The following is a 14,405-nucleotide window of genomic DNA, read 5'->3' as shown; positions in this document are numbered from 1 at the left end:
GTTTTATGATAGGAAAGCCATGCAAAGGCCTGAGGGGAAGTAAGTGACCGGGTATCTAGCTGGCGGATGGGTGTGCCAGACAGAGGGGACTATAAACGCAAAAGGGTTCTCAGGAGAAAGGAAGGAGTGGAGGGAAGGAAGGAAAGTGGAGGACAATTTACATCTTCAGTAAAGATACTCCAAACTTGAAGTGACTAGCAAGGGTTTTAAAGTGAACCGGACAAGGCACCCCCCACAGCCAGAGAATGGAACCCTGAGTCGGGTTGCAAGAGGTGAGGGGGGGGGGGGGGACCAGATTCTCTGGTAGGCCTTTGTAATTCCGGGTACTTCAGGCAGTGGGAAGCCGCCATGCTCTGGCGGCCAAGACACTAACATCAGAACACGCAGGGGAGGGGATTATTCATGAAGTTCTCTATACTTGATGCAGTGTGTTATCAAACGCTGTGTGCTGAGAACTAGGGGAGAGGGCCAGCAGCAAAGTGTTTGCCCAGACATACCTGAGTCCCTGGCTTCAAGCAATGGTACCACAAACCAAAACATTGTAAACAATACACAAAATGTATTTAAATGTTAAAAAAAAAAGAAATCTATTGCTTTTTGTCAAAAAAGAAAACACCTTTAAAATAAATGCAAGCAAAAGGCAAAACATCCAACTGACATAAAACTATGCATAATAACCAGCTGATTTCTTTCTCCACTTCTTCCAGAGGTGGCCTTTCCCAGAGGCACCACTACTGCCGTGGTTTCTGCTGTATCTTCCCAGAAGCATGCAGGTCTTTTTCGTAGCACCTGTGTAGGCTACTTGCCTTGTTTGTGTAAAACGGTAGTTTACTCCTAGGTATACTGTGCACCTCTCTTTCGCCATTCATCCTAGTCTAGTGAGCATTCTACACTGGAACATTCGGGGCTCTTCCCAGGCTCTATCCAATTCCTTTGGATATAGAACTCTCACTAGGAACCAGAAGTCCCGGGCCCTGTTCTTGATTTGTCTCCTTGGTACAACTTTACACCTGGGCACTGTTTAAGTCACCACCAACACATTCGCATCCAGTGTCTTTGCCCGCAACGCCGTCATCTCCCACTTAGATTTGGATGAGCCCATTAACTGCTCGTATTGCTGTGACACCTGTCGTCCTTCTCCAAAATATTTGACACTTGGCACTTGGAGCGGTTGGGAGAAGGGAGATCACACCTGTAACGAACTGGATCCGGGGGAGCCTGGGTCATAGTTCCGAGCCACGATGGTGCAGAACGTTAAGGTTAGTCTTTATGCTATTCTCAAAAACCGGAATCAAAATCCACAGGTATTTATAATACGTAATTTACGAATCTACGTGACTGGGGCACCCACTCATCAAACATCCTGGATTATGCCCTGGATACTCGTGGGAAGGCAGTGCTGGCTTGGAGAATATGTGACTTGGTAAGCCAAATAAAGCAGACTGCCCTTCTGAATGTAGGCAGTTCTCATCCAGACAGCTGGAGGTCTGAGCAGAGTTAAAAGATTGCCCTCCCTCAATTGAGTAAGAGATTGGGGATTTCCTCCTGCTTAATTTCTTTAAGCTGGGACATAGTTCTTTTCTGGCTTTTAAACTCAAACTGAAACAGGTTTTTCTTCCATCTCGAGCCTGCTGGCTTTCAGACTAGAATATGACCTCAGAGTTCCCTCTGAGAAATTTCCACCTGGAACTGTACCAGAACTAGCATCGGATGTGCCCGCGTCTCGTTAGTACCGATGACATTCCGCATGGGTGGTCTCTCACTCCTCATCGGGATCGCAGTTGCTTGGGAGCTTGTTGAAAATGATGCAGCTCTCCTCTCACAGGTTCTGATTCAGGAAGTCTTGGGTGGACCTAAACATCTTCATTCTTAATAAGACTCCCCAGATGGCTCAGATGGAGATGTTGTGACCTCCACATTTTGAGCAGTCTGAAGCAGGCCAGAATTGCTTCTTTTCCAGAATGAGATCTAGTGTGGACTGAGGTATACAAAACAACCAGACTACCTGAAGTGTCTCCCAGAAGAGGTGTGTTGGCAAAGAGGTCCTCTAGGCTCATCAGCAAAGGCTGGGGAAGGGGTGCTGATGTGATCTCCACAGTACTCAACTCTATGTAGGAACCCAAATTATGCCCAGCATTGATCAACTCAAAAGAAAGCAGCAAAATCTTAAGGTGTCAGGAAAGCTTGGGTTTAAGAGAACACAGTACTCTTTGTCTTTTCCCCTCTTCCATTTCACTGATGTCGGGCTAAGGAAGCCAAATAGATCCACACAGATAAAATGTTGTTTGGGTATGGATGAATGTACACAGCCAATGCAAATTCCGTCTGGGGAAATTCAGAGGAGTGAACTCCTGTCTGGTACACGGCATCAATGACTGCCTGGACATCTGTGTAGGGCATCTGGATGGGAAATCCTGTGACCTGGATCAAGGTTAGAACAACACAAAGGTGTGTTACGGTCTCAGAAGTAGCCTGGGAATATGGTATGCAGAAACATCAGCGGTAGGCAGTTACAGCAGTAGTTGCCTTTTGTGAGTGACTATGATATTCTAGATGGTGTTAAGTAAGCAACAGATAACTGTTTGAGGTAAGTTCTGCCATTGCCCCCGCTCTGCAGACCGGGTTGGAACACAACCAGGGCTCTCTGATGCCAGAGTGTGTACAGTTGTTGTAGCATAAACTCCAACCCTTTAGCTAGCAAACTGCCAACAGGGAAATGTTCTACTGGAGGGCTTTAAGTGGGAAGTTGAAGGGTTTACTCAGGCTTATTTGGAGTCACTACTGTGTGACAGTATTGAAGGAACAAGGAGCATGGGTCTAAGTAACTAACGTTACATAATAGGACACAGATGACAACCACGGACCCTTCGGTCAGTCTCCCATCGCTTCCGAAAGGAGAATTTTTCTCACCCTTAGATCTGCTCACTTGTTTTCCCCATGTGCTGCCATTTCTCTAGCTCGCCTAACAAGACTTCATCATTAGGAGTTTCTGATCTGCCACTGTAGGCCAGACCTCTGTGAATGCATTTGATTATATCTTTACTGTTCACTGCCTAAGTCCTGGCACAGAACAGAAACAATGTCTAGCATTTACTAGATAGATAGTAGAAGTTGAGTGCAATGCCAAGAAAAAACTCATTTAATCTTCACTACAACCACAAAACAAACAACTATTTTTACCCTCTTTGTCCAATGGGGCAAAAGGTAGAGATGGGTTAGTTGATTCGACCTCCGTTAAAACCAGTAAATGGTCAAAATAAGACCTGACTACAGGCTTCAATCTTGATCTGATCTTGACCTGTCAATAAGTCAATACCTATTAGTCTGGTATTTTTACATAGAAACTCCAAGCTTCAAGCCTTGACTTCTATTTAACTATATTTAATTCGTCTAATTCCAAATTCTATTAAAAACAACAACAAAATAGGAACAACTTCCTCCTTATTCCTGAATGGTTGGTACCTCAGACCCCTCCCTGGCAGCTGAAATACTCAACAGCTAACAGAGGTCATTCTTTCTCATAGGAAGTTCTCCTGGGAGACATCTGCTTCCTGGAGGGGGGAGGGGGGAGGGGAGAATCTAAGAACCCGGTGGAGCAGTTAATAGAGAGCGGCTGAGGTGATGAAGGGATGCTGGTACTAGACAGTAAGGAAAGGGAAGAGTCTAACAAATGACTGCCTTGCTTGTTTATGGACCTGATGAATTTGAGATGTCTTTTCACTCTCCAGGGAGATGTCAATGCGCAGGTGATGGTAAAAGGTGAGGTTGATGCATTTGAAACTGGAAGTCATTGACACATGGAAGTCACTGAAGTTTTCTGGACTCCTCTTGCCCAGAAGCAATGACACAGAATCAAACATATTACTCGAGATCATTTCTCAGTTTCCCAGTTGCATGGTGGACATCTCTTTTCAAAAATCATCATTTATGTGTCATGAAACATACAGTTGGTTCTAAGAAAATGCCATTCATGGGATGATCATTACAGCACAACGCTTTGGTCCATAAGTAAGTAGGATCCAGGCTGAAGAGCTCAGTCTCAACCCAAGTATTGTCTACTGTGCTCTATTAGTTAGATATTCTTACACAGAAGCTCCAAGCTTTACACCTTGGGTTATATCTGACTATATCTCACTTATGTCTTTAGAAAATTAACATCTTCACTCCTACTTCCAAATGAACGGTACCTGCAGACCCTCCCTGACAGCAGAAGTACTCAACCCCTAACAGATCGCTTCCTACTTTGTCTCAGGAGAGTTCTGGGAGACATCTAGCCTCCTGGAACAGGAGGTTCTCAATCTTTGGATTTCCAAACCATTTGTCTTTGGTGACCAAGAAAACAGGCATTTCAGAAATAGTTTAGAGTGCTATTATTTGCCAGTTAACAACAGGTTAAAATCAAATGTCATTTGCACATTAGGTCATATACGAACCCAATAAAACTGTAGCAGCCTTTCCAACTCACTGTCTTCAAACGAAGCAAAGCTTCCCGTGTAAAACTCTAGTTTAGGAAGGATTTGCCGTAGAACAGAAGTGCACTGTCGATTCCAGCGTGTTGGGTGTTTAGGCCGCCATTCCATCATCTTACATTTCAGTGCTCTTTCTATCCTACAGTGAGAATGCAGAAATAACGTGGTGACAAACTGAGACTCTACTCACTCAGTGTCACAAGAACTTTGTCACTTCACAAATGAAAAGAAACTTCTGGGATTTAGGAGGAAACCAGGCACCTATAGTGAGGGGTGCCAACTATGATTCACAGTGATCGATCGGATATGGAGAGACGGGTTCTTGTTGGCTCAGGAAGGCAGAATCTTCCATGCATAGCCAGAAACAGGGCTACTAAGAGAATCTCTTCCAGACACCCAAGTATAAGCAGGTGCTGTCATGTGATTACTGACTGAGACAGTTACCAGCGGTCAAGGCTCATTTGACAGAGGGCATAGTGTTTCCAGGAATTTGCCTTTACAGAAATGCAGGTGTCTAGTCTGGGGTATTAGCATGAGTGGCATCATTAGTTCGGTCAATTCAGGATGTGGACTTGGAAGAAAAGGAACCACTCCACCCACAGCCACCCACCCACACTGGAATGTAGTTCCCCAGGGGCAGCAGTGTGAACCACCCCCAGTACTAGTGCCTGGCGGCACCACGGTGAGAAATGGGAGAAGGGTTGTAAGTTGGATGGTGGGATCCTGTGAGTGAGATGACTTTGTGGGGTTGCGTCTACAGGTTGTCACAGAGAAGCTGCTGAGAGTCTCTTCTTGACTGAGTCTACAGTGCAACTCCTGAGTTCATAGTACGTCAGCTGAAGTGTGCAGGGGGTCTCAGTGGTGTCTGGCACCTGAGTGCTTTACCTTCTGAGAATGGTGGGAGTGGACTCTAGGCCCTTAGAGCCCATATGTATGTGTGTGTGTACACACACACACACACACACACAGTTCAGGTAGTTCTGGAAGCAGCTCCAATGCAAACTAGTTGGGAAACCTGTCTCTACTGTGTTTATTCCTTGTTTTCTTAAGAACTGGGAAATGACGACTGGGGAGAGATGGCTTGACCGGTAAGAGCATGGGCTGCTCTTCCAGAGGACCCAGGTCTGATTCCTACCTGCCACATGGTGGCTCACAACCATCTGCAACTCCAGTTCCAGGGGATCCAATGTCCTCTTTTGGCCTCTGTGAGCACCAGACATGCATGTGGTGCCCAAACTTACATGCAGGTGAATACCCACACACATAATAATATTAAAAGTGGTTTTAAATACAAAAGGGCATAGTGATAGTTGTAGATGGAGTAGGCCTCAATGCTCACAAGAGAAGGTAGTGACGGGATTATTTTGGCCACAGTGATTTGATTAACTGACAGTGGGTTACATGCCAGACTGCAGTGTGAGTGTGAGCCCCTGCAGGAAATCAGATCTAGAAAGTGCTGACACATGAGGAGGAGGAGTGAAGACTACTACAGTCCATGGCCTGTTTGAGGCTTGACTGAAGCTTTCCATGAGGCAATGAATTTATGGGGAAACAGGGAACATCCAGACGTGACAGTGTTGTGGGTGCTTCTACTCTCTAATGGGTATGTTTTCCCACCACCGTGGCCATGGTCATTCCTTCATACCCTTCGAGAGAGTGTTGGCTCTTGCATACCATGGGCTTATCAACTACCTACACTGAGGCTATTTCATGGCCAGTGATGCCCAGAGTTAACTTAGGCTATCCTTGTGAGGGCTGCCTTAGTTGGTAGAGGGACCATTTATCAATGCTGACACCAGGACTTGGTAGTTCAGTGGGTCTAGCCATTGTCATCTCTCTCTTCCTGCCTCTGTCCTCGAGTCTAGTGAGTAATTAGGGAGGCTGGGCTGGATGATTAGAAGGTGGCTGGACATGAGATGGGAGGGAAGACAGCACCTGCTCTTTAGATCTTCTACCATGCTTTTATTGGTATCCAAGTAAACTATTTCTTCAGGCTGAAATACAGACAGATGAAAGTTAGGAGCAAGTCTAGAGACCACCTTTAAATCCCACTCACCCCTGAAGTCCTGGGGCTGGGAAGGTCAGACCCAAACCAGTCTCATGAAAAAGCAATCTCAAGTTCAAAGGCCACACATTTCCTTTGACTTCCACACTACTTACTTAGCGTGGGGGAGGGGTTGTAAAAGACAGTTTTCATGGGTAAAGCACACTTGCTATTCTCATTTCTTTTTGAGGCCAGTATCTGGCATACTTACTGAAAGCACTAAACGATCTCACACACTGGTCTCTTACACTTGTGGTGACTTCGGCAAAGTTACAGGACGTAACTTTGTTCTGAAGCTCAAGATGCTTTGATCGTAAGAACAGGAAAAATAGTTATGGCTGCTGCAGTGGATTCTTAGAGCCATTGTAAAATGAAGCAGTACACGAAAAGCCCGGCATTCATGGGCTGTTCAGTAGACATCAGACAATGCCGTTACTCTTCTGGCACGGTTTATAACTATTCTTCTCTGGGTCTATGGGGTCTGGGTTTCTTATAGCTGGCAGGAACCAATTCTTTGTGTCCATGTGTACCTGCATTTGTGTATGTACTTAAACACACACATTTCATCTCCCATCTCCAAACTCCGCCCCATACACCCTATCCTACAGTAGGGAGTAGTGTTCTTCATGTTTCTTCATTTCCTGTAACCCTAACCTACTTACATTTCCTGTAAGCCTAACCCTACTCAGTTCCTGTAAGAGTCACAAGGCCAGTATTGGGAGGCTGATTTTCAACAGTCTCTACCTTGGGTTTCTGAACCAAGGAATAGAAGCAGCTGAAAGGATGGGAACAGGTGATTCCCAGAATGGGAAGAAAGTTGTGTAAAAAGGGAACAACACTAGAACCTGTCAGGTCTCTAGGTCCCCAAACTGTGACCCTACAATCAACCCCAGGATTTGTTAAAAACACAAATTCTCAACTCTGCTTTCATGGCCACTGAATCAGAAACTAGGGTGAGATCCAGTGATGCCAGCTTTAACCAGTTCCCCAATGATTCTCGTGCATGCTGTCAATAGACACCACTATAGTAAGGAGCAGACTCAGGCCCATTGATCATGACAGAGCAGAGCAAGAAACAGAAGTCTGAACTCCAAACACCTTGAGGGGGCTGCAGCTACAACTAGACAGAGCAGGGAGACTGAGTCTGTGATCCAGCAACCACTACCTACCCACGAGGCAACTCCTGTGGATTAGTGAATTCCTCAGGTCTGAGAATGAGGCCTGAGTATGTTGACTTGGTAAATCCTGTTTATCAAGGGGTTTTGTGAGCTTTTCGATTTCACTGAAGGGACCTTTCTTTGCAAGAATTTGTGTTCTTTAAAACTTCAAAAAGGTTCCCTGTTAATCCTGCATCTGGGTGTGCTCGTATTACACAATGAAACATGTATTCTTGATCATGTAAAATAGTGGTCAGATAGGAGCTTATTCTGGGATGCATGTGGTAAGTCAGGAGACTGACTGGAGAGAGGTACAGCTCAGGGCTAGTGCTTGCCTTGCATGCACAAAGCTCTAGGTTCAGTTTCAAGCACCATAAAAAGTCAATAGAGAAACAAGTCCAGCAATTGCATTTGATTATAGCCTCCCATCATGGTGTTGGCTTCTGACTTTCCTGAGGCTCAGGTCCCTACCAGAATTTTGCTCATCCTTCACCCATCTCTGCTCATGCAGCAACCAAGCTACTCTGGAAGCTTCTGGAGAGACAATCCCTGGCCACTGCAGATTTTGCTGCTAGCTATCTCCTAAAAGCCATTCTTTCCCCTGGATTTCAATAGGCAAGTTACCTGGGTTACCTCACTCAGGATATTTTCTAGTTCCATCCATTTTGCAAAATTCATGATGTTCTCATTTTTAATAGCTGAATAGTATTCCATTGTGTAAATAAACCACATTTTCTTTAGGACATGGTATGTATTCATCAATGAGTGGATATTAGCCAAAAAGTACAGAATATTCATGATCCAATGCACAGACCGTAAGAAGTTTAACAAGAAGGAAGGCCCAAGTGAGGATGCTTCGATCTCTCTTAGAAGGGGGAATAAACTAATCATGGGAGGCAGAGGAAAGGAAGGATCTGGGTAGGAAAGGAGGGGGGGAAAGGGGGAGAACGATCAGGTTCAGGGGGAGACAGAAGAGACGCCCAGAGGGCCAAGAGAATGAATGGAAATATGCAGCTGTAGGGGTGGGGCAGGGAGAACCTCTAAAAGTCCCAGAGACCTGGGATACGAGAGGCTCCCAAGACCTAACGGGAATGACCTTAGCCAAAATGCCTAATAGTGAGTGGGGAGATGGGGCCTGAAGAAAGCACCTCCAATAGGTAGACAGGGCCACCAGTGGAAGGATGGAGTCCCCAACCTACCTTCACGTTTTTGACCCAGAATTATTCCTGTCTCAAAGAAATACAGGGACAGAAATGGAGCAGAGATTGAAGGAAAGGACATTCAGTAATTGGCCCAACATGGGATCCATCCCACGGGAGGGCACCAAACCTTGACACTATTACTGATACCATGTTGTGCATGTAGACAGGAACCTGGCTTGGCTGTCCTCTGAGAGGCTCTAACAGCAGCTGACTGAGACAGATGCAGATACTTACAACCAACCATTGTACTGAGGTCGGGGACCCCTATGGAAGAGTCAGGGGAAGGATTGAAGGAGCTGAAGAGAATTGCAACCCCATAGGAAGACCAACAATGTCAACTAACCTGAACCCTCTTGGGAGCTCCCAGAGACTAAGCCAAAAACCAATGAGATACATGGGCTGGTCCATGGGTCCCGGCACATATGGAGCAGAGAGCTGCCTTGTCTGGCCTCAGTGAAGAGGATGTGCCTAATCCTATTGAGACTTGGTGCCACAGGAAAGGGCGATGTGCTTGGGGGCTGGGGTGAGGGAGCACCCTCTCAGAGACAAAAGGGAGGAGGGGTGAAGAACTCTTGGAAGTGGGACTGGGAAGGGGAGGGCAATGTTTGGAATGTAGATAAAACAATTTTTAAATACAGAGGCAAGTCCTGCTCATTCATCCCCCATCTCCCTTCTCCTGCTGTGAGCTCCCCCAAACCCCCCCCACCCCCCATCCCCACCCCCCACCCCCGAATTCATGACTTCTGCAGCAGTTCTCCTCACTCCCCATGGCTCCTGCTGTGGATTTTGTTGTTGGCTTTTTCCTCCTTGAAAATGGAAGGTCAAAGAATAGGGATTTGCCTTTTACCTTATGGCACGACCTCTAACACCAACACCAACAGGAAACCACTAAACCCCACCTGACTGGACAAGAAAACACTAAACAGACCAAAACAAGACAAAACAGAAACAGAGCTAAAACCTCTAAACAGACGACTCTCTCTAGGAGGCAGCAGTGTTGTAGCCAAGGCCGGAGGAGGATCAAGGGAAGCATGGTCGGTCGGCAGAGGTGGTTTCGCAAGAAAGATAAGCACGTTTCCCTTTTGTAAAAATGGCGTTCCAAACAGGAAATATAAAAATACATAGATATGACCCGCGGATCCCGGCCCGCAGCAGCTCTCTGCTCCCAGACCCGGTGAGAGAGAGACCCAACCGCCTGGTCAGGTGGGCACTCCTGAGGCTGCAGAGCGGAAGAGACCACCAACACTGCCCACCCCTGCCCACATCCCTGGCCCAAGAGGAAACTGTATAAGGCCTCAGGGCTCCCGTGGGGGAGGGCCCCGGAGCGACAGGACCCCTGCCTGAGACACCGCCGGAACCTGAAGGAAACAGACCGGATAAACAGTTCTCTACACCCAAATCCCGTGGGAGGGAGAGCTAAACCTTCAGAGAGGCAGACAAGCCTGGGAAACCAGAAGAGACTGCTCCCTGCACACACATCTCGGACGCCAGAGGAAAAAGCCAAAGACCATCTGGAACCCTGGTGCACTGAAGCTCCCGGAAGGGGCGGCACAGGTCTTCCTGGTTGCTGCCGCTGCAGAGAGCCCGTGGGCAGCACCCCACGAGCGAACTTGAGCCTCAGGACCACAGGTAAGACCAAATTTTCTGCTGCAAGAAAGCTGCCTGGTGAACTCAAGACACAGGCCCACAGGAACAGCTGAAGACCTGTAGAGAGGAAAAACTACACGCCCGAAAGCAGAACACTCTGTCCCCATAACTGACTGAAAGAGAGGAAAACAGGTCTACAGCACTCCTGACACACAGGCTTATAGGACAGTCTAGCCACTGTCAGAAATAGCAGAACAAAGTAACACTAGAGATAATCTGATGGCGAGAGGCAAGCACAGGAACTCAAGCAACAGAAACCAAGACTACATGGCACCATCGGAGCCCAATTCTCCCATCAAAACAAACATGGAATATCCAAACACACCAGAAAAGCAAGATCTATTTTCAAAATCATATTTGATCATGATGCTGGAGGACTTCAAGAAAGACATGAAGAACTCCCTTAGAGAACAAGTAGAAGCCTACAGAGAGGAATTGCAAAAATGCCTGAAAGAATCGCAAAAATCCCTGAAAGAATTCCAGGAAAACATAAATAAACAAGTAGAAGCCCATAGAGAGGAGACACAAAAATCCCTGAAAGAATTCCAGGAAAACACAATCAAACAGTTGAAGGAATTAAAAATGGAAATAGAAGCAATCAAGAAAGAACACATGGAAACAACCCTGGATATAGAAAACCAAAAGAAGAGACAAGGAGCTGTAGATACAAGCTTCACCAACAGAATACAAGAGATGGAAGAGAGAATCTCAGGAGCAGAAGATTCCATAGAAATCATTGACTCAACTGTCAAAGATAATGTAAAGCAGAAAAAGCTACTGGTCCAAAACATACAGGAAATCCAGGACTCAATGAGAAGATCAAACCTAAGGATAATAGGTATAGAAGAGAGTGAAGACTCCCAGCTCAAAGGACCAGTAAATATCTTCAACAAAATCATAGAAGAAAACTTCCCTAACCTAAAAAAAGAGATACCCATAGACATACAAGAAGCCTACAGAACTCCAAATAGATTGGACCAGAAAAGAAACACCTCCCGTCACATAATTGTCAAAACACCAAACGCACAAAATAAAGAAAGAATATTAAAAGCAGTAAGGGAAAAAGGTCAAGTAACATATAAAGGGAGACCTATCAGAATCACACCAGACTTCTCGCCAGAAACTATGAAGGCCAGAAGATCCTGGACTGATGTCATACAGACCCTAAGAGAACACAAATGCCAGCCCAGGTTACTGTATCCAGCAAAACTCTCAATTAACATTGATGGAGAAACCAAGATATTCCATGACAAAACCAAATTTACACAATATCTTTCTACAAATCCAGCACTACAAAGGATAATAAATGGTAAAGCCCAACATAAGGAGGCAAGCTATACCCTAGAAGAAGCAAGAAACTAATCGTCTTGGCAACAAAACAAAGAGAATGAAAGCACACAAACATAACCTCACATCCAAATATGAATATAAAGGGAAGCAATAATCACTATTCCTTAATATCTCTCAATATCAATGGCCTCAACTCCCCAATAAAAAGACATAGATTAACAAACTGGATACGCAACGAGGACCCTGCATTCTGCTGCCTACAGGAAACACACCTCAGAGACAAAGACAGACACTACCTCAGAGTGAAAGGCTGGAAAACAACTTTCCAAGCAAATGGTCAGAAGAAGCAAGCTGGAGTAGCCATTCTAATATCAAATAAAATCAATTTCCAACTAAAAGTCATCAAAAAAGATAAGGAAGGACACTTCATATTCATCAAAGGAAAAATACACCAAGATGAACTCTCAATCCTAAATATCTATGCCCCAAATACAAGGGCACCTACATACGTAAAAGAAACCTTACTAAAGCTCAAAACTCACATTGCACCTCACACAATAATAGTGGGAGATTTCAACACACCACTCTCATCAATGGACAGATCATGGAAACAGAAATTAAACAGTGATGTCCACAGACTAAGAGAAGTAATGAGCCAAATGGACTTAACGGATATTTATAGAACATTCTATCCTAAAGTAAAAGGATATACCTTCTTCTCAGCTCCTCATGGTACTTTCTCCAAAATTGACCATATAATTGGTCAAAAAACGGGCCTCAACAGGTACAGAAAGATAGAAATAATCCCATGCGTGCTATCGGACCACCACGGCCTAAAACTGGTCTTCAATAACAATAAGGGAAGAATGCCCACATATACGTGGAAATTGAACAATGCTCTACTCAATGATAACCTGGTCAAGGAAGAAATAAAGAAAGAAATTAAAAACTTTTTAGAATTTAATGAAAATGAAGATACAACATACCCAAACTTATGGGACACAATGAAAGCTGTGCTAAGAGGAAAACTCATAGCGCTGAGTGCCTGCAGAAAGAAACAGGAAAGAGCATATGTCAGCAGCTTGACAGCACACCTAAAAGCTCTAGAACAAAAAGAAGCAAATACACCCAGGAGGAGTAGAAGGCAGGAAATAATCAAACTCAGAGCTGAAATCAACCAAGTAGAAACAAAAAGGACCATAGAAAGAATCAACAGAACCAAAAGTTGGTTCTTTGATAAAATCAACAAGATAGATAAACCCTTAGCCAGACTAACGAGAGGACACAGAGAGTGCGTCCAAATTAACAAAATCAGAAATGAAAAGGGAGACATAACTACAGATTCAGAGGAAATTCAAAAAATCATCAGATCTTACTATAAAAACCTATATTCAACAAAATTTGAAAATCTTCAGGAAATGGACAATTTCCTAGACAGATACCAGGTATCGAAGTTAAATCAGGAACAGATAAACCAGTTAAACAACCCCATAACTCCTAAGGAAATAGAAGCAGTCATTAAAGGTCTCCCAACCAAAAAGAGCCCAGGTCCAGACGGGCTTAGTGCAGAATTCTATCAAACCTTCATAGAAGACCTCATACCAATATTATCCAAACTATTCCACAAAATTGAAACAGATGGAGCACTACCGAATTCCTTCTACGAAGCCACAATTACTCTTATACCTAAACCACACAAAGACACAACAAAGAAAGAGAACTTCAGACCAATTTCCCTTATGAATATCGACGCAAAAATACTCAATAAAATTCTGGCAAACCGAATTCAAGAGCACATCAAAACAATCATCCACCATGATCAAGTAGGCTTCATCCCAGGCATGCAGGGATGGTTTAATATACGGAAAACCATCAACGTGATCCATTATATAAACAAACTGAAAGAACAAAACCACATGATCATTTCATTAGATGCTGAGAAAGCATTTGACAAAATTCAACACCCCTTCATGATAAAAGTCCTGGAAAGAATAGGAATTCAAGGCCCATACCTAAACATAGTAAAAGCCATATACAGCAAACCAGTTGCTAACATTAAACTAAATGGAGAGAAACTTGAAGCAATCCCACTAAAATCAGGGACTAGACAAGGCTGCCCACTCTCTCCCTACTTATTCAATATAGTTCTTGAAGTTCTAGCCAGAGCAATCAGACAACAAAAGGAGATCAAGGGGATACAGATCGGAAAAGAAGAGGTCAAAATATCACTATTTGCAGATAACATGATAGTATATTTAAGTGATCCCAAAAGTTCCACCAGAGAACTACTAAAGCTGATAAACAACTTCAGCAAAGTGGCTGGGTATAAAATTAACTCAAATAAATCAGTTGCCTTCCTCTATACAAAAGAGAAACAAGCCGAGAAAGAAATTAGGGAAACGACACCCTTCATAATAGACCCAAATAATATAAAGTACCTCGGTGTGACTTTAACCAAGCAAGTAAAAGATCTGTACAATAAGAACTTCAAGACACTGAGGAAAGAAATTGAAGAAGACCTCAGAAGATGGAAAGATCTCCCATGCTTATGGATTGGCAGGATTAATATAGTAAAAATGGCCATTTTACCAAAAGT

At 44.4% G+C, this 14,405-nt stretch overlaps 1 protein-coding gene across 4 annotated transcripts in view; it reads right to left on the bottom strand.

The window, feature by feature from the left end:
- Positions 1 to 539: 539 nt before the first annotated feature.
- Positions 540 to 14,405, bottom strand: part of Cc2d2b (coiled-coil and C2 domain containing 2B) — a 95,348-nt gene continuing 81,482 nt past the window's right edge. For 2 of the 4 annotated variants that reach the window (NM_001447192.1, NM_001447193.1), the window contains 4 exon segments: positions 548 to 1,898; positions 1,933 to 2,421; positions 4,434 to 4,608; positions 6,405 to 6,463. In NM_001447192.1, coding sequence (NP_001434121.1) covers positions 2,233 to 2,421; positions 4,434 to 4,608; positions 6,405 to 6,463 — 423 coding nt within the window. In that variant the 3' untranslated portion in view covers positions 548 to 1,898; positions 1,933 to 2,232. 4 annotated transcript variants of the gene reach the window in all.

The sequence above is a fragment of the Rattus norvegicus genome, chromosome 1, assembly GCF_021556685.1.
Source record: "Rattus norvegicus strain SHRSP/BbbUtx chromosome 1, alternate assembly SHRSP_T2T, whole genome shotgun sequence".
Taxonomy (NCBI): domain Eukaryota; kingdom Metazoa; phylum Chordata; class Mammalia; order Rodentia; family Muridae; genus Rattus; species Rattus norvegicus.
This window is presented reverse-complemented; position numbering and strand designations above follow the sequence as displayed.